Source organism: Dermacentor andersoni, chromosome 7 (genome assembly GCF_023375885.2).
Source record: "Dermacentor andersoni chromosome 7, qqDerAnde1_hic_scaffold, whole genome shotgun sequence".
Lineage (NCBI taxonomy): Eukaryota > Metazoa > Arthropoda > Arachnida > Ixodida > Ixodidae > Dermacentor > Dermacentor andersoni.
The window spans coordinates 173946188-173966395 of record NC_092820.1 but is presented as its reverse complement, the minus strand read 5'-3'; the positions used below and the strand labels follow the sequence as shown (position 1 = coordinate 173966395).

The 20208-nt window shown below is 43.3% G+C and overlaps 1 protein-coding gene across 1 annotated transcript in view; it reads right to left on the bottom strand.

Moving 5' to 3' along the window:
* Sptz (zinc finger FYVE-type containing 26 spastizin) overlaps positions 1–20208 on the bottom strand; it is a 183896-nt gene that overhangs the window by 3674 nt on the left and 160014 nt on the right. Inside the window, exons 42-46 of the mRNA XM_050180184.2 lie at positions 17261–17469; positions 7578–7740; positions 7003–7062; positions 6314–6496; positions 3121–3171 (exon numbers count right to left, since the gene is read on the bottom strand). Coding sequence (XP_050036141.1) covers positions 3121–3171; positions 6314–6496; positions 7003–7062; positions 7578–7740; positions 17261–17469 — 666 coding nt within the window. The remainder of the gene's footprint in view (positions 1–3120; positions 3172–6313; positions 6497–7002; positions 7063–7577; positions 7741–17260; positions 17470–20208) is intronic.

The window sequence follows — 20208 nt, the reverse complement described above, 5'->3', positions numbered from 1 at the left end:
ACATCTCAGTGTTGGGTTTACACTGCTTAAACAATTTATTTTGGTTTGGATGAGGGACACCTGTGCCTCAGCGTCAGCCAACACTTCGTTTTTTTAGCTCAAGCTCCTTCAAAAAGGCGGCGGCACCCTTCCTTTCCCGTTAATTCCTCAGTGCGTCGGTCCTTTCTGTTCTCATCCTCCTTCTAACACGCTTTCACCACATGGATCATCTGAGGCATCCTCTTGGTCAGTTGTACAGTCAACATTTGATTTTTCGGACTTCCGAGGGGCCGCAAAAAAAATTGAAAAAAAACGGGCAGTCTGAAAAACATTAATGCATGTCTTTAACTGCCTTTAAGGGATAAAATTACCACAGGCACGTCTGAAAAAGCTCTGAAGGCCTGCCAGTACGCTTATTAGGCATATCAGGGCTTGTACTGTGACAGGATACGGGGTGCACGCATGTGTAATTAAGGAATACATACTGTGTCCCGTGACAATTGCCCCCTTCCCACGCTTGTTATGCTTCACCGCCTAACACAAGTGTACTGAGGCGAAGCTAACTTTCGGAGACTGGCATTACGCAACGCGCTGTGCTCTGCGAGCTTCAAAGCCAATCGCGAGGATTACAAAGGCGGAGTCGGTGCCATTGGTGATTACGGCGAATTCTTTCAATGAAAAACACGGCACCGCACGGCAAGAAGCTTAATAGCGAACATAGAAACAGCTAGGCCTAACGTTGCCGCGGTGGTGGTTACGGCTGCCAGCGGATCTGCCTGCGAGAGTGCCGGTTCGAGGCGGCGAGATAATCAAAATAGCGGCGGTGGCGGCTTTGATTAATGCCATTTCAGACCTGCAGTCAGGGCAATATACATTGACTATATGGAGTACGTGGTGGTGCCGCAAAACCGTGCAAATTATCGGGCATGTCCGAAAAATCGGGCGTCTAGAAAATCGGTCGTTAACTACTCTGGCAAAACATCGTGCCGATGACACGGAGTCAACGACGATTCTTTGCGATTCCTCTGTTACTGGAGCCAGCATTAACACGACTTTCGTTCCCTTTCAATAAAGTTACAGCTAATTTTCCCTGATAGAAGCACAAATTCCCTGAGTTTTCCCTGAGTTTTTCCAGACTGTTCAAATTCCCTGAGAATTCCCGGTTTTCCCGGTTTTCCCGGTTGGTAGACACCCTGTATTAAACTGGGAAGGCTTAGGAATAAGGATCAACAGCAAATATCTCGGCAACACTCGATTTGCAGATGACATTGTCCTGTTCAGCAACACTGGAGACGAGTCAACAAATGACTGAGAACCTTAACAGAGAGAATGTAAGATTAGTGTTGAAGATTAATATGCAGGAGACAAAGATAAGGATGAATAGCTGGGCAAGGGTACAAGAGTTCAGGATTGCCAGCCAGCCTTTAGTCTGTAAATGGGGACGTTTACCTAGGTCAATTACTCACAGGGGACCCTAATCATGAGAAGGAAATTTACAGAAAAATAAAAATGGGTTGGAGGGCATATGCCAGACATTGTCAGATCCTGACTGGAAGCTTACCATTATCACAAAAAAGGAAAGGTGTACAATCAGTGTATTCTACCAGTGTTCACATATGGGGCAAAAACTTGGACACTGACAAAGAAGCTCGAGAAGAAGTTAATGACTGCGCAAAGATCGATGGAACGAAGAATGTTAGGCGTAACGTTAAGAGATGGGAAGAAAGCGGTGTGAATCGGAGGGCAAACGGCGATAACCGATCTTCTAATTGACATTAGAAGAAAGAAATGGAGCTGGGAAGGTCATGTAATGCATAGGTTAGATAACCTACGCATTACAGAACTTGGCTAGTAGGTATGGGGTGCATGTGGTCATGTCCACTCCCAACAAACTTGCTACGATTTGCTCTCGTTTGCACAAAAAATTATTGGGCCTTGGCAAGAAATGCAGTTCCTGTTCCGAGAAGTTAAAAAATAGATACGTTTGATGTAGATCTGTTGTGTACAGGTTGCCGCTGTCACACAGGAAAGTTTATGTGAGCCAGACCGGTCACTGTGCGAACATTAGATTAAAGGAGCACTTGTCATCATAAAATGGTACAGGGGCTTTGCACTTGCCTTTGCATTGTAGACAGTGTGGGTGCCAATCGATAGTGGAAAAACTGTTTGTTCTGGGATAAAGATCAAACCACAAGGGAGCTTGTGGAAACCTTTCACATTGATAGGGAAAGGGAAAGGTGTGTTACTAAGCTGTCTGTCGCTCTTAGTAATAAAGAGTTGAGATATTTGAAAGAAAGACTATCACGGTAGGTTGTTAAGTTTGATGGGGCAGTCTTCTATTGGCTTTATTTGTTTTTGATTTTGTTATCATGTACTGGTTTATTCCATGTGATGACACACTGGTGTATTCCACGTGTGGTTCAACACGTCACCAGGATGGCTCCTGCTGTGCATGTAGTCGCTTAGTTGTTGCCCTGTCAGCCCGTGTTTATAGATGCGGCATTCCTCAAAATGAACTTCAGTTGTGAGTCAGCGCCAGTGTAGTGTTCTTCTTTGCTTATTTTCTTGTCTGTTCAGCACGGCTACTTTTCAAAACATGAACACCTAACTGTTAATGAACACCTTAATTGGCGAGTTACTGTGCAAACCACTGAATATCTGCACAAAGTCTGCTAGCAGAAGTAGTCTACTAGCGACATAATGCACTAGCGTACTAATTAGCTAGTGCTAATGCACATGTAGCACACTCTTGTGGTTGGAACTTGCAGTCCGTCAGGTTGAGCATTACACAGGCATTTCTCCATAAACTTAATACAGTACTGCAAAAAGATTTTGAGGCTGTTGCATAAAGCTTTCATTGCACCCAACAACATTTAGGCGTAGTTTTCTTTAATGAAAAGCAACGAAAAGTGTTTTCTTGGCAACCTGAGATGACAGGCAGATAACCTAGTGAATACAGCTCACGATACTTGCAAAAAATTACTAGGGCTTGCGTTGCAAACAAAGTAAGGAGCTTCTCTCTCTTGGAAATTTCTTCATTTTAAATATGAAAACATTGTGAATTTTCATGCTGAACACTTCACATTGGTTGCTAAGTATATAGAAGGCAAGAAGTAAATACTCAACAGCACAGCAACTTACTTTGTTCACGTCCTTCTTCAGGCATTTGACTAACAGGTCTAAATCCTTTTTCTGCACAAAAGAATTGACATAATATTGTAAATGCATGAGATATCTACCATTAAGGAAGAAGTATCCACATTGACGAATATTAATGTGCAAAAACTTAGTAATCGTAATCTACAATTACTTTGCAGTAGAAAAATGTGTTACCTTGACAATTATGCATTAAGCCTCCTCTAAGCATTTACTCAAACAATCAGGTTGGTTGAGCCAACTGAGCACAGTTTCCTACCAGGAAATACATGAAAATGGGCAAGAATACCTGTGTTTAAATATGCAGTGATCTTGTTCGTTATGCCACAAAAGCCCTTGAAAGCAGCATATAGAACGGCGAGTTTGCTATAATTATTTATAGGTGTGTGTAAATATCAAAATTTTCTAATACAAATCATATACGAGTAATTAGCTTTGAACATTGAATAATGATATGCAAATGCATTTATTAGCAAGCTGGGTTAATTTGTTATGTTGGAACATTGCAATTGCATTGTCAATGTTAAAAAGCTATACTGGTAAGCCATTATACCCAAACATTGTGTGTGTGGCTCGTCTTAACTTGGAAAATTTAGTAATTCCCACTAGCTTGTCCTCACCAGCCTGTTGTACCTTACTATACTGCATCAAATGCCCATAAACTCGGAGGCATTCGACACTGTGACAGTCGTCATTCATCGCACTTGCTGTCAAGCAATAAGTTCAGATTTGGGGGTGGCACTGCAAAAAAAAGAAAAAGAAAGCAAAGAAAAGAAGTGCACTCTTGCTGTCCGCAAACCCGTGCCCCTTGCTATTGAGAGGCTGGCTTTCCCACAATGTTTAGACGTTTAGTGGCTAGCAGCATGAAATCATCACAGAATTCAGCACAAGATCGCCTCAATATTCTTAGATTTGACAGAAACAAATGGTAAGAACAGTGTTTGAGCCCGTGCAGCCAGCGATATATTCGATTTGATTTGAATATTTATCTTTCGAATCAAATACGAATATTAAAAATATAATATTCGGTAATACTTGAACTTTTTGAATAGTTGCACACCCCTAATTATTTATTATTGTTTATTATTATTTATTTTACAATACTTCAGTCATGATAAGCCCAAGCAGGAGTGGAATATGAAACAAAGATTAGTACAAATGTGGATTCACAAAAAGGAGTGCACAAATAGTTCACACACATTAAAAATGCATTGCAATAAAGAAAAAACTAAAGCAACAACATCTGTTCCAGTACTTTTTGAAAATGCAGTGTTTTTAAGTCAATTAAATGTTCCCTAGGGCAGTATCCTTGGGCCTCTTCTGTTTAATCTTTATGTCAATGATCTCGTTAATATTGATCCAGATGCCAAATTCATAATCTATGCCGACGACACTACTGTCCTGTTTTCGTCCAATGATGCTTCGGAGCTAGTGTCAGTGGCTAACTCTTGTTTGGAAAAAATATATTTATGGTCTCTAGAAAATGGTCTCAAGATCAACGCTGAAAAAACAGAGGCAGTGTTATTTCAACCGAAGAATAAGAATACCTGTCTTTGTAGGGACGTAGTGTTAGGGTCTTCTAAAATTGAACTCGTCCCTTCTGTGAAAACACTCGGGGTCTTTTTTGATGAAAATATGAGCTGGAGCGATCATATTGATTTTCTTACAGTCAAACTCTCCCAAATTACTGGACGCGTTTTTTCTATTTGCTACATGCCTCGGAAGATTAAAATGCTAATTTATAATGCTTTGTTTGCGAGCCACATTCATTATTGTTGCCTTATTTGGGGCACCACATCTGTTAAAAATATTAACCGTTTGCTTGTAATACAAAAGAAAATTGTTCACCTAATTAGTGATATGCCCTTTGACTCCCCATCTGAGCCCCTATTTAAAAAACTTCGGGTAATTAAAGTCAGTGATAAGTTTAACTACCGCCTTGCTCTTGGATACCTAAAAGAAACCAAACAGAACTTAAGCATTGTTTCATCTCTGGCTAGATTAAAACACAACATCCCATGTTATAACACCAGGTCCCCAGAATACTGGCATGTGCCGCATGTGCATTCAACCTATGGTAACCAAATGACTTGTTACACTCTCCCCACTCTGCTGAATAATCTCAGATTTGCATCCATCGATGTACCTAATTGTTCTGGCAGAGACCTGTATAATTTCTATTGCCCCAAGAATTGGGTTTAACCAGGTACCTAATGTTTTTATTTTTAAGAGTTTTGTGTATCTATATATCTATATTGTTTGTTTTTCCCGAGCTGTGTCATGTGTGAAGCAAATTGTTTAAGCAAGATCTATGTACTACATGCCATTACTCTTTCCTTTCTCCATTTTCGTTGTTCCTCTTTCTTTCATTTTCTTCTTTTTTTTTCTCGCTCCTTGCTGTCTGCTGCCTTTTGGACCTTCTGGTTATTAGGACCAGTCAAGTTGCTTTTGTAGCAAATTTTTTCCTAATGCCTTGGCACTTTGTACCACTTGTTTTTATGAATAAAGGTATATATTATTATATTATATAAATGATTGAACTTACTCGAGTAATAGCAAAAAAAAGCAAGAACACTATGTAAATATAATTGTACATTATGCAATACATACCATAAAAGCCTACAAATTGACAAGCACAAAAGTCATGACCTACACTTCAAAGCAAACATCAGGGTATATACTGAAGGCAGCTGCATTTCACAGAAACGATGAAATAAAACGTGGCTAGTCATTAGATTATGAGTGCTAAGAAAAAGAAGTACTACCTCCAACTTCAAAAGTTTTTGGAGTACAAAATTGGGGGGAGGGGGGGGGGCGGCACAGAATTTTTTTGCAGCCAGCAGTGCCTCCCTCAAATTGAAAGGTGCAGCGGATGCTTCCTAGCCTGACCATCACATTGCTTAGCTCAATATACCAGGCTTAGTGGTGCAGATGCGAGGAAATTTAATTTTTTTTTGCGAATTCTGTGCTTCAAAAACTTAGATGGTCAGCTTATGTGATCAGCTTTTCCCAGGCTCAAGGTTAGTGTACACTTTGAGATGCAATGTTCAAGCAGGCATATTAAGCGTGTGCCCTGTTAAAGTAGTTTCTTGTCATTGCTGTTTGCACTCAGTAAATATACAGGTATAAACATGGGTGGCAATTAATAAAATTTGTAACTATGTCTCAAGCAACCTACATCATCTTCAGAGCGCACCAGCTCTTGCAAAGCAGAAAGCACGACAGCATCGGTGTCGTAGCGGTCTGTGTAGCCACAGCTCTGGATGCACCTAACCAGGCGCTCTACTTGTAACACAGCTCCAGCTGAAACAAGGGTCTCGGCTGCACGCTCAAACACTAAAGACCCATCCAAGTGATTTTCCTGCAGGTGAAAAGAAAAAGAAAAGAAAAGGCAGAAAGAAAAAAAGGGGGGGGGGGGCACAGAATTGAAATTTGTGATTATGTTGCACCAACGGTTCCAGAATGTATAATAACCTGGATGCAATTACGCTGCCCTCTTCTGTGGTCTAATGAAGAGTGAAATAGTCACAACCTTACTAAAAGGGAGTATAGTCTCCTTTTTAGGAGTACTGCAGCCTAAAAGAGAGTAAAAAGAGTGGAAAATTCACTAAAAGGGAGTAAAGCAGACTTTCTCTAAGATAACATGAAAGGGTTCTGACCTAAATCTAATTAAACACCTTTGCGTTCCACTGCCACTGGAACGCAAAGCAGTAGTAGATAGTCATAGCCATTGAGTCACTAGGACAAGTGACCATGGCACATTTCCCTCAAGCAGCCTGAGATACTAATACAATAGGTAATTCACAACACATTACGATGTGCAATGCACGGTTTTCCAAGAGAAAGTAGAAGAAAAAAAAGTGTCACCTGGATGATGCGAAATGCCAGACCAAAGCCTTCCTCCACATTTCTGCCATTGACAAGCACCTTGAAAAAAAGATATTTCAACAGTTGATAATCTTAGTTTGCAAGAAACTTTTTGCAGCATCAAGCAAAAAAATGTCACAGTTGAGAAGAGGTTTATTGGCGGCTCCTTATGCAAAGGCGCAGCGACCGGGAACGGTGAGACAGCCTGAAGCACGGTCCAAAAAGACGCCAGCAATCAACAGCGCGAGCCAAGCCGAGCCGCGCGTTGGCGATGCGGCTGTGCCGCAAGGCGCGTCTTCTTCTTCACGGAGTAGAAAACAATCCGAAGGATGAGCTAGCAAAGTTAGTGAGCAGAAAGGCTCGCTGAGCAGATCACTGTGCAGTATCTGCATCTGTCATCAGACAGTCACTTTATTCTGGGCATTCCCATTAAGCTTTCCCCATTTAAAAGGCAAGTAGATACAATTAGTTTGATGCCAGAGGACAAATGTTAGAGCCACTAAGGCTGCAGCTATTGATGCAAATGTAGTGTTAACTGTGCAGGACTGGGTATAGCTTCCTACATATGTGCTTACCAGGCAGGCTAGGTCATTCTTCATCGATGTGTTGCCAAAGAGAGTTGGTGCAACACAGTCGGCATTGTCCTTCTGGCGAGGCTGCAGTAGCTTCTCCTGTTCAGTCTCACGTGTACTGAGGAACCGCGTGATATCAATCTGCATGTTCACCATGCTAATGTTCCTGCACGCAAGGCATGGAGAACTGTAAGTACCAGTGTGCTTCTCCAACTTATTACAACCAAAAGGCTTTGAAATCTGAATGCTGCAGATAACACGTTGAAACAACCTCTTCAAAACGTTGAAATAATACCCTTTGCCACAAGAGCACTTTCAATTGCCTTGAGTCAATGCCTGTCTGTTTCGGGTCACACCTGACACTGCTACATGTAATTTTCAAGCATGCTCGATTTTGGTGCTGCTGTACTCAAGTGCTACTCAGTTTCAGTTACACTTTCTTATACACATCAAAATCAAATAACATTTTGTGGTTTAATGACTCAAAGCAACGCTTGAGCCATGAGGAAAATTGCAGTGGGCACTCCGGGTTAATCTCTACAACATGGAGTTCTGTGCTGAAATATAAGCATGTGAGCCAGGAAACAGCTAAGTCAGCAAGAGGTGTCAAAGAACCCCTTTAGAAGGACACTGATGAGGAACATTAAGCTGTATAAGTAAATTATGAGCCTGCAATAGGAAAATGGCCAGTGTTAGTGCGAGATTAAGCCTGGTGAGCCAGAAAAAAAGCAAAAAAAAAAGGGTAGTGATGCCACCGTGAAGTTGTTGCACCAGCACACCATGATGCCATGGATATTCACAGCCTCTAATTGTGTCTGACCAATTGCTTATCAGCAAAACAGGACTACACAGCGTTACAAGCAAACCGAACATTCAACTTAGCAAGTAGTGAGGAGCTTTAATGAGCCAAGATGGCTAAAAATATGATAACATAATTTAAGACCTCCGACATCACACTGTGGAGATGCTCTACATTCTCATGTCGTCCCCCAAGTTTGTTTTGCCTGCACAACACTCATGCCCATTGACACTTGGCTTCCCCATGTAACACACGTGATGGTGGAAATTGGTACACAACTATGATAAAAGATGGTGCGAGCACTTCAATGTGAGTGCTATCTGATAATGGTATAACTCAAATGCAAGAGGAACTTCTTCATCTTCGGCTTCAGGATGGTGGCATGCGTTAACTGACTGCACGTTTGCTGGTGCTCTTTGCGGGTACCATCAGTACCTAACGTGTGCGGCTTCAGAGCACGACACAGGCATGAATGAACACAATTGCTCAGATGCACTTCTGTTCATGGGACCTCACTTATGGATGACTTGGGTGTTGTTGTCATACATGAGTGAACATTATTCACTCGGTATTGTTGTACAGTGAGTTGAACTTCATGCGAGGGTTGATCCAGAAATAAAGTTCCCATCAATTTTAGAAATAGAAAACATTGTTTATTCTCATAGAAATTTACATCATTGGAAAGTTGAAACTTTGCTCTATTTCTCTACATAATCGCCATTTTTTTTCTATGCATTTTTGTAGACGGTGCTCCAATTTCTGTATCCCAATGTCGTAGAACTCCGCCGTCAACCCGTTGAGGAAGCGTTTGCCACTCAAATGTTCCTTTAACTTGGGGAACAAGTGATAATCACTAGGCGCGAGGTCTGGACTGTACGGTAGGTGGGGCATGACAGTGCACCCAATGTTTGTCAAAAGTTCCAGGATTTGACGGGAGACGTGAGGTCTGGCGTTGTCGTGAAGCAGCATTACACCAGCTGCCAGTCGTCCTCACCAGCGGTTCTGGATAGCTTGCCTGAGTCTTCTTAGCATTGCACAATAACTGTCTGAGTTGATTGTTGTCCCACGTTCCATGAAATCGATCAGCAGCATATCCCCCTGCGATCCCACAAAACACTGGCCATGACTTTGCCAGCAGAAAGGGTTCTTTTGAACTTCTTTGTGACTGGTGACACTGGGTGACGCCACTGTTTGGATCTTGTTTTGTTTTAGGAGTGAAATGAAACACCCACATTTTGTCTCCCATAACAATGGAGTCCAACAATCCTTCCTTATCTTGTTGGCACTTCTGAAGAAACTGGTGAGCGCAGTCAAGGCGTTTCTCCTTGTCGTCTGATGTCAATAGCTGCGGTACCCATCGTGCACACCACTTGTGATACGTACCCCAATTTTTCAGTCAAAGACAAGTTCACAGACGGTGATCCTCCTGTTTTGAAACACTTTGCATTGGACCATCTCGATAACCGCCTCCGAAACTGACGGTCTTCCACTCCATTCTTCATCGTGGACTTCTTTCCAAGCGGCACTAAACTCCCTGCACAACTTTTAGACGTGTTGAACAGACATACACTTGTCGCCATACACCTCTGTCTACTGACGAATATCCACGGGTGGATTCCCTTTGGCATGCTAAAAGTGAATTACGGAATGAATCTCGCACTTGGCGGGATCAGCAATGGGAACCTCCATATTGGACAGCTGCTGAGCCAAGAATGAGCAGTGCAGTGAAGCGCAGCTGGGGGGAATAGAGAGTTGGGTAACAGCCGCGCGCAGCAGTGTTGCTTTATTTCGCCTCACACCTTCCTGTGTGGCTGGAGCTCTTTGGGAACCTTATTTATGGATCAACCCTCGTAGATTCCTCGTCGTCTTCCACCGAGGAACTATTCCTTGTAATATGTATTTCGCCTAGCTGGCTTATTGCACAGAAAGTGAAATAAATGACATTTTGCGTTCGCACGACTGTGTGTACTGCATCCTTTATTACCAAGACCACTTGAAACCCTACGACACTGACGTACAGGAACTGTGACACTGACACAAAATTCAATGTAGCAAACTTTTGACTTCATTTGCTCTAGTAATAAACAAGCTTTTGCCAGCAAATTAATCTAGTGCCATAAAATATTATTTCCTAAGTCTAAATTGAAGGTGTGTGGGAATACTGAATAGTAGATTTCAAATCGAATATTGAATCGAATCAAGAAAAGAAAGCCAAATATTGAATATCAGAAATTTCAATAAAAACTTTTACACCTCCAAATTTTGTGCAATAAGCACAGTGCTGCACATGCTCAGGAGGTTAATCAGATCACTTAAGAAAAATCTTGTTAGCTATCAGTAACTTGGGCACCCCCTGCCTATCGATCATGGGATCTCGAAAAACGTTCAATTCCCGAGCAGCCTGTAGCTAGAGACAGCAAAACTGTATATGACGATGTTGTTAGAATACTCTAGTCGAGGCCTGAAACCAGACTGCGTTGTGAGGTTGTGGAGATATTCAGCTTTTTCTCAGATCTCGTGCCCTGCAATATTTTGTCGCCAGGTGTACCTATGAGTCGATATGCATAGTATGCTGTACTCAAATTAGTATGCCAGGACTGATAGCAACTCAATTCATATACAAAGGTCTGCAAAATATTTTTTATTGATGGACTGTCTGTCAAATAGAATTAATTAAAGGCACACTAAAGGCAAATACTAAGTCAAACTAATGTGACAAAACAGTCCTCAAGGACCTCTAAGGTGTCAACATTATCGCAAACACAGCCTTAATAATTGAGAAATCGAGATAAATGCAGGACATGATTAGAGACTCCCCCGAGACATTCAAGCATTTGCTCGATGACGAAAGCACTCCTCAGTTAAATTCTGTTAATAGTACTCAACTACTCGTTGCAATAAACATCCTCATATTTTATTATAAGATAAAAGAAAATGCTACTTGTCTAGTTCAGTTTCATGTTTAGAAAAAAGAGCTCATTGAAATTACCTTTGACAACGACGTGGGCGGTCGAAAGGTTTAGTTTTCGCTCGACTCTGCGCCGCCCACGCTTTTGTATTTCAGTACTTTCATGATCGCATAGCGATGCGCTGGGGTTTTGCTGACTCGCAAAACTTTCACAAACTGCAAGTAGCAGAGAATTCAACTTCCATGTGATGTCGCAGGATGCCTAAATGGTCTATGCCATTTGACCAAAAAGAAGCTGCAGTGGTGAATTCGCCGCTCTGTCTTGGCTCAGAGCTGCCACCTGTCGGGCACCGTTTTGCTCACCAACGGCAGCAAAGGGCGCTGATAGTGTATGCAACATCACCACTCCCCCGGAGATTTGAATTTCAAAAGAGGTATTCAGACCTTTCAGATACAATTTTCTCGTAAACTTAGTATTTTCTTGGCACGAAACAAGCGTTGCGAGGTTTCCAGAATGGTATTTAAACAGTCCATGTTGACTTAGTATTTACCTTTAGTGTTCCTTTAAGTGCTTTCTTTCCCTCTTAAGCTACAGAAATAGTGAAGTTGTCCTAAATACCAATGAGGCTTTTCAGTTTAATAATGAGCCATTATGTGCTTATTGACAATCTTCTATTGCTTAGGAAGTATTGCTTTCCAGTTTTCTTCCAGAAAACAGGAGGTTTTTCCATTCTTATGGCTGGTGGTTTCTGTGGATAATCTTGAGCTTGTTAAAAGGTCAATCTGCATGACAGACAAGAACGGGGTGTGTGCATCACGTTACTCGGATCCACTCCGCGTTGTCATCGGCGCCACACATGTCAACCGCGGTAGCCACCCACGATAAAAAGTTCTTAAATGTGGAGGCCCACGGCAAGTTCGCATGACTTCCACCCTCTCTCTCTCTTCTTTTTTTTTTTCAACCGCATCCATCTGCATCTGTGTCAATGCGCCTGCAATCAGCACAAAATCACAAGTAATTTCAGAGCCCGCCACGTAAATTCGAAACTAGTCTTTTGTCAGGTCGCTCAAAACGAGGGGCTACCACACAGTATTTTGCAAAGATAGTGGCCGTGAACATGTGACGGTCATCCTCTGCATTTGCTTTTGTTGGCGAGGTGGTTTGTCGGCTTTCCAAGGGTCATGCGACTGCTGTGAATAGATCTTGATTGATTGGTAATCTTAACTTGAGTCACCGACACGCAACAATGAATCTCCAATTAAGCTTAACAGGCTAGACAGTGTGGCCAATGGTGCAGCCGTGGCGAAAATTCCCTGCCGGCCAATGTGATAATGGGCCACAAACTGCCGCGGAAAGCTTGTCGCTTAAATGTTCCTACGGGTGGCTCATCAGTGAATGGTCACAAAATCACGCGTATGAGTTAGACTGACGGCCTGTGGTCAACCAGCCAGCAACTACCACAAGCACACGTGCCAACTTGATGAAAAGAGTGCTACGAAGACGCGGGCTAAAAGAACAACATGTACACGACGGACAAGGCGGACAACACGAGCCAAGTTTGTCTGTGTGTTTGCATGTGGTTACAAAGCTCTGAACTGCACGAATCTGCGTGTGTGAATACTGAACTCGCACATTCCATGCAATCAGTGTGCCTTCCAGTGGCTAATTGGCCCAATCTTCACACAAGCTTCTGTACTTTCCACCCGTGCTGCTTTTGTCCTGCCCTCTATTCGTGTAGCATTAATAATTTCAATTGGTTCTGTCGACCAGGTGGAACCTTGTACAGTAAAATCTCGTTAAACCGTACCTGCTTAAACAGTAGTTTCGTTTTAAAAGTAGTAAAGTCCAATTCCCGACTCAGCGGCCATTGAACATAATGTGTTTTGTATCCGCATAAACAGTACCAGCTTATTGCGTATGTGTCAGTTAACACGCCTCAGAGACCGCCTCAGGGCCTAAGAGATCGGAACAACGGCCTCCAAGTGCTCTGTGCATTTGCGCGTGAAGCCACATCAACATAAACATCATTTCGGCGCCATGTTTTGGAAGGACAGTACCACTGGTAGAAACTAAAGAAAGGAAAGGTATGAGCAAATTGAATGACAGGCAGCTACAAGAAGTGGCAAAAAACATTGAAAGCATGGTATCCAAGCAACCGCAAAGGGCATGGACATACGACGAGTTAATAGGTATATTTAAGCGAGAGCTAGAGAAGGGACAGATTAGGAAACTAGGAAGTAAGCAGGGAAAACATAAACCGAAAAGCTGGTGGGACCGAGAAGTTAAGGAGGCCATAATATTTAAACGAGAGCTAGAGAAGGGACAGATTAGGAAACTAGGAAGTAAGCAGGGGAAACATAAACCGAAAAGCTGGTGGAACCGAGAAGTTAAAGAGGCCGTAGAGCAACGCAAGGATGCGTGCAGAAAACACAGAGCAGCAAAGAAAAGGGGAGCCACACCAGAAGAGGTGGAGACAAAATGGGAGGATTACCTTGCAATGAAAAGAGAAGCATCGGCATTAATTCAAGCCAAGATAGCAAAAGTTAGGGTACAGTGGTTGTTAGAGATACGAAAAAAAGACAGAAATGCCTCTAAGAAATTTTGGGAACACATAAGGCAACAGAGTAAGAAGACAGAGGTGGTTCAGCACTCACTGACCACACCAGAAGGAACAAGGGTAGAGGGAGAGGAAGCTCAGGAATATATTAGGTTAACAATAGAGGCAGCATTTGCAGAGCCAGTGGGTAGCGAAATGGAGAACAATGACAACAGCAGGACAGAATTAGAGGAGGAGAACAGAGGGATGACAAGTAAGGAATGGGACAGAATTGAACACAAGGTCCCCGTGGGAACAGCGACAGGACCTGATGACATACCTATGAAATTGATAAGCATATTAGACCAGAAAAGTAAATTAAAATTACAACAACTTATTGAACAAATAGTAGTAGGGGGAGATGTTCTACAGGACTGGAAATCAAGCAGAATGATATTAGTTTACAAAGGTAAGGGAAGCAAGGACAACATTAGATCCTACAGGCCAATAACAGTCACATCAGTCATATACAGAGTAGCAATGCAGATGGTGAAAATGAGAATGGAGGAATGGGCAGAACGTGAAGAGATCTTGGGAGAACTGCAGAATGGATTTAGAAGGAACAGAAGGTTAGATGATAATTTATTTGTTATAACCCAGTGCATAGAGACAGTGAAAACCAGGCAGAAACCGCTTCGGATAACTTTTTTAGACATTAGAGGAGCCTATGATAATGTAAACCGAGAAAAGTTACGGAGCCAGTTCAGAGAATATGGTCTAGATAGAAAGGTGATTGGGTTCCTACAACAAGTTAATACAGATAATGAGGTAGAGATAACATGGGAGGGGGAAACTACAAAGCCAGCTAAAATAAGAAAAGGTCTCAGGCAGGGCTGTCCATTGTCGCCCCCGCTTTTTATGATTTACATGAGCCAAATGGAAAAGAGACTAGAACAGAGCACAATAGGAACCGATATAAGCTATATGCTGGAAGGGCAGAAGGTAGCGCATGTACTAGCCGGACTGATGTATGCAGATGATATTGTACTGCTTGCTGACACCCGAGTAGAAATACAGGAACTAATGAGCATATGTGGAGAGGAGGGAGAAAAATTGGGACTGCAATTCAGTAGAGAGAAATCTGGGATAATAGTATACAATGAAGAAAGGGGGGAACCATTGGAAATACAAAGCACTAAGATTGATCATGTTGAAAAATACAAGTATTTGGGCATATGGCTAAATGAGGGCAAAAAATACTTGGAAGAACATGAAAAAATTGTGATTGAAAGAGTGAAAAGGAACTCAGCTGTAATGAAACACAAGGCACTATGGAACTATAATAGGTACGAGGTGATTAGGGGCGTATGGAAAGGGGTTATGGTACCTCGCCTCACATTCAGAAATTCAGTACTGTGCATGAAACCGGAAGTTCAGGCATGCATGGAAACAAGACAGAGAAGTGTAGGCAGGTTGGCCTTAGGAGTGCACAGGAACACCCCTAATGAGGTAGTGCAGGGGGACATGGGATGGACGTCATTCGAAGGTAGAGAGGCAATAAGTAAGCTAAAATATGAACAGAGACTCCCAGCACTGGAGGAAAACAGGTGGGCAGGAAAAGTGTACAAATATCTATACATGAAAAGTTTGAACACAAAGTGGACACTCAGAACAAGGAAGCTGAGGAATAGATACCTACAGCCGAGGAAGGGGGTCCAACGAGGTTCTATTGTGGGAAAGGAGGTGAAGCAGACGGAAAGAAAAATGTGGGAAGAAAGAATGCTTGGAAAGCCAGCGCTATGTATGTATAGGTCACAAAAACAGGAGATTAAGAGAGAGCTCTTATTCGATAGCTCGCGGGGCAGCTCACTATTACTCGAAGCTAGGACGGGGTTTTGAGAACGAAAACATACAGGGCTAAATTTGAAGACGTGGACCTTTTGTGCACAGCTTGCGGAGCTGAAATGGAGACCACAGAGCATATAGTGCTGAGATGCACAGACCTTCGCCCGACTCTGGCAGAGGGAACAGTGGCAGATATGGAAGGGGCATTAGGTATTCCCGGGGAAAGAGGGCAAATAGACGAGAAAAGAGTGGCAGTAATGAAGGGGAGGCTAGAGGATTGGTGGAGGAAGTCAAGGGAGAGATAATACCATAAATCAGGGAGATAATGTTTTCTATACTTCTTTACATAGTTATTTTGGGGGGAGGAGGGGAGTGAAAACTAGTTTAAGGAGAAGGGAATATAAAGAAAGGGGAAAAAATAGGAGGGGGAGCAAAAGGCTAGGTGGCGCCAGCCGCCGCCCGTTACAAAGGGTGTAGCCGCCATCCATCTATCCATCCATCCATGCCAGAGAATGTTGTGGTGTCGTGCAAACAAGGACTCGCGTCCTGCCGAAGCTAGGATAAAAAATACGCCGGGTGCTCAGCATAGAAGAAAAATGAGACATCGTTCGCACTATCGAACGTGACACAAAGAAGTCCGTGCTGGCACTTGACAGGGATCTGCTGTTGATTATGGTGTGTAGCATTTGGAACGCGAAGAAGTTGCTCGGCAGCGCTGTTGCGACTGCGAAGAGATGTCGGCTACGAGGTGCACGGAGGTTCAACTTTTCGTCATTGTTGCCTCTGTTGTTGCCGAAGTGATGACTAGCAACAGTGATGAAGACGACGCGGAAGGCGACAGCACGAGCCATTCAGGCGCGACAGTGGAAGAAGCTGCGCGTTACGTCAGCCTCATCATGCAATCGTCGCGACGAGAATAGCACCCCGCAAAGAAAAAGGTGCCCAGCGACTTCTGCAGCGCTACCGCACGCATGCACGGAGAATACGTAATGCCAACGAGGAATCTGCCATGCGAGTGTTTGCCGAGAAGAGGGGGCAGGCTGAAAAGCTGGCATGCAGCGTCAGTAAGTTTGAGGCCGCTGCCGTCGCTGCTAGGCCGGGGCGGCATCAAACGAAAATAAAAATTTTGTCGCGCGAAATGAATAAATACTGGATGTTTATTTCCCCTATCATTGCACTCTCTCAGAGTTCTGTGTTTTGTTTTTTCAGGTAAGTGGGTGCAATCTCGTGCTATTTCGGTTAAACAGTACTACCGTTTAGTACATACTTTTTTCGAGCTCCGGCCAACTACAGTACGGTTTAACGAGGTTCCACTGTACCAATGAAGATTGCGTGCCGTCAGAACACCGCTTGTCAACGCGGCGGCCATGGCCGGGTCATTCACCACAGGTGCTGATATTTGAAAAATCGCATATTCGAGAAATCGAATATTAGTTAGTCGATTTGTGAATTGAATTATTCAAACATTCACTATTCGCTTTAAAATCAGACATTTGAGTATTTGCACATCCCTATTAAATTGATTTCGTGTTGCAGTTTAAAAAACAAAATATTGTTGACAGTAGCAAAAGAGAGAGCAGTAGGTGCTGCACCGTACCTGTTCACCTCCTTGGGTGCCATAGCAAGGACTTGAGTGCTTGTGCAATTTGAACGATGCCCTTCCCACGTTGTGTACTTGGACAGGTATGTCTCGAGGTGCTTTCGCGCTTCAGCCAAATGTGCAAGGCGCTGGTGAAGCTCCGAGTAGCCGCTGGCAGGAGGGCTCTCGAAAAATTGGATGCTTGTCACAGCTGCACGAAGGTAGTCCTGCAGGAAGACAAGCAAGCACAAGTGGGTGAACACGTAAGTATGCTCACTCACATCACATCGCAGGTGTGAAAGTGAGTGTGACGAAGGTTGTGAGTGGATGTCAGCAAAAACGTGACAAAGAATGGTCAAGTACATTGCATTAAAACAATATTCTGCATCAAATCCTCTTGAGACCCCATCAAAAGTGCATTGACACGATGGTACCTTTCCAAACGAGTTTTTAAAGAGAAAAATGAATTGCTTGTTCAGATGCCAAAGTTACATCCACATGGTAGCACAACCACGTACAGTAATCCCTCGTTATAATGAAGTCAGCAGGATGGCTAAAAAAATTTTTATAAGTGGTAATTCGATATAAGCAACCAGTCGAGAAAAGTTAAAGCAGTCAAGGTTTAATTGCGCCGCAACTGCGAGGAAGCCACAATAGAATGTATTCAGTGAAGCAAAACTTTATTCAGGTGCAAAAAAGGCAGTCAGCTTTGGCTGTTTAAAGTTCTTACTGGGCATGAGAAACCCCTGCTCTAATTTGACTAAACATTACACAAGGCTGTGGTCACCGTCCATGCATTCAACCTTATTTCACAGCAGGCATAGGTACTCCCACATCTGCACCATAGTTGGCGCTTCACGTGGCTCTTTGTCCTCTGGCTCTTCGTCCTTGTTGGGGCCACTAATAGTATCAATTAGTGGCCACGGGAGCAGCAGCATCAGCCAACGCAAATGTCTTGAAGTCACCTTCTACCTCTTGGTCAGCAATTTTATGAACAGCCTCATACAGATCGCTGCAAATCCGGTCATCATCAGGCTGGTTATCGTCAGGGTCGCTGACAATGGCGCGGGAAAAGCCGGCGTGCGCAAAGCAGTTGGTGACCTTCAAAGGTGCGAGTTCTTTCGATGAGAAGTTCAGCAAATGGATCACACCAAGCAAATCAATGTTGTACAGGGTGGTCCTTTATGAAAGGGAACACGCGAGCGCATGGCCCATGCTCTGCGGAGGCTGCTTAGAGCGCCAACAAGTGGCATGAAGGAAAAGCACGTCCGCTCGTGGCGACATCTGTTGGCGGACAGAATAACCAGGCATGGCCGATAGGCAAGCGCCTGCTAGAATTAGCTGGAACCCCCCCCCCCCCCCCCCCTCCCGCCCCCGGTTGCATGGCTGTTGCGCAAAGAGCGGTGCCTGCAGCGCAACGTCTGCTGCTAGCTGCTAGCAAACCGCGTTGGATACGCAAGCGCACTGGAAACGTGGAAGTGCCAACATACACCCGGTAGTTATTAGGTACTCCTGGCGTGCCTATATTAATGCGTAAGCATACTAGGGCTTCCTGCTTCGGAACTTTGCCTGTCCGTCCGTCCGTCTGTTTTTCTGTCTGTAACACGTGACACGATGCACTGCATCCATAGGTAAACATGAAGTCCTATGGAGGTGTATAAGAGAATGCCTCATAACTACGTATGACTAATGAGAATTATGATTTTGACTATATATATTGAGTACTGAAAGGTGTATTAATGTAAGGGATGTTAACAAAGACTGATAAGATTAGTTACAATAAAAATAGTTAAGTGTAACGGTGATTAATTGAGGGTAATTAGGAATACTGAGGCTGATTAAAATGAATTTATGTTAAATTATTTGGCTAATCAAAAGTTACTGAGGCTAAATCAACGGAGCCTAATCAAGAATTAAAGATACCTTGGCATTAGTTAGACATAATTAAGTAATCTTAATTATTAATTACTGATATAGACACCTTTGCCATAACTTCAACTAAAATTAATTAATTAAGTAATTTGACAAATGTCATCATTATATAGAAATAATTAAGCCTGAATAATAAATAAAATAGTTATGTTTATTTACTTAAGCTGAAGTTTCACTTTAGTGTACTTCTCTCCTAAACCGCTCCAAATCTGGTGAGGTTTATTCATGCTATAGGGGGGGGGCTTTTACAGCCAGGGCTTCGTGCTGTAAAAAGGTACGCAGAAACTCTACTGGAGTTGTCAAAGTGTGCATAAGCCTACCCCCAAATATAAGTTGGCTCACCTCCGAATTTCTTCAAGTTTCAAGTTGGCCCACCCCCAAATTTTAACTTCGCGCATCCCGAAATTGAAATTGGCCCACTCCCAAATTTATGTTGGCCTACACCCAAATTTCAAGTTGGCCCACCCCTACTATAGACTTGCCCATGCATTTTCTGCGGGCCCTATGTATCTCTATGGTTAGTCTCTCTGATCAATTAATTTTTCAATTGTTCCCCATTGCTTATAAAGCTACCAATCATCTACATTTAAATTATCATATTGATTAAATGTCGTAACTTCATACATTACGCATTTTTGTGCAGATACAAGGCGTTACACTTTTCGCGTAGCGGGCAGATCTTGCTGCGGTACTCGCCAAAGAATGCTTACGCATTAAAATACGCTGGGAGTGCCTATTAACTATCGGACATATGTTGGTCCTTCCACGTTTCCATTGTGCTAGCGTAGCTAGTGCGGTTTGCTAGCAGCAGACGCTGCGTTGCAGGCCCCGCCTGTTGCGCATCCACCTGGCGTGGGAGGCAGTCCACAGCCGCTTGCCTATCAGCCGTGTCTGCTTATTATGGCCGCCAATAGATGGCGCTACAAGCGGATGCACTTCCCCTTGCTGCCTGGTGTTGGCGCTCTAAGCAGCCTCCGCAGAGCACAGGCCACGCGTTCGCGTGTTCCCTTTCATAAAGCACCACCCTGTACCTC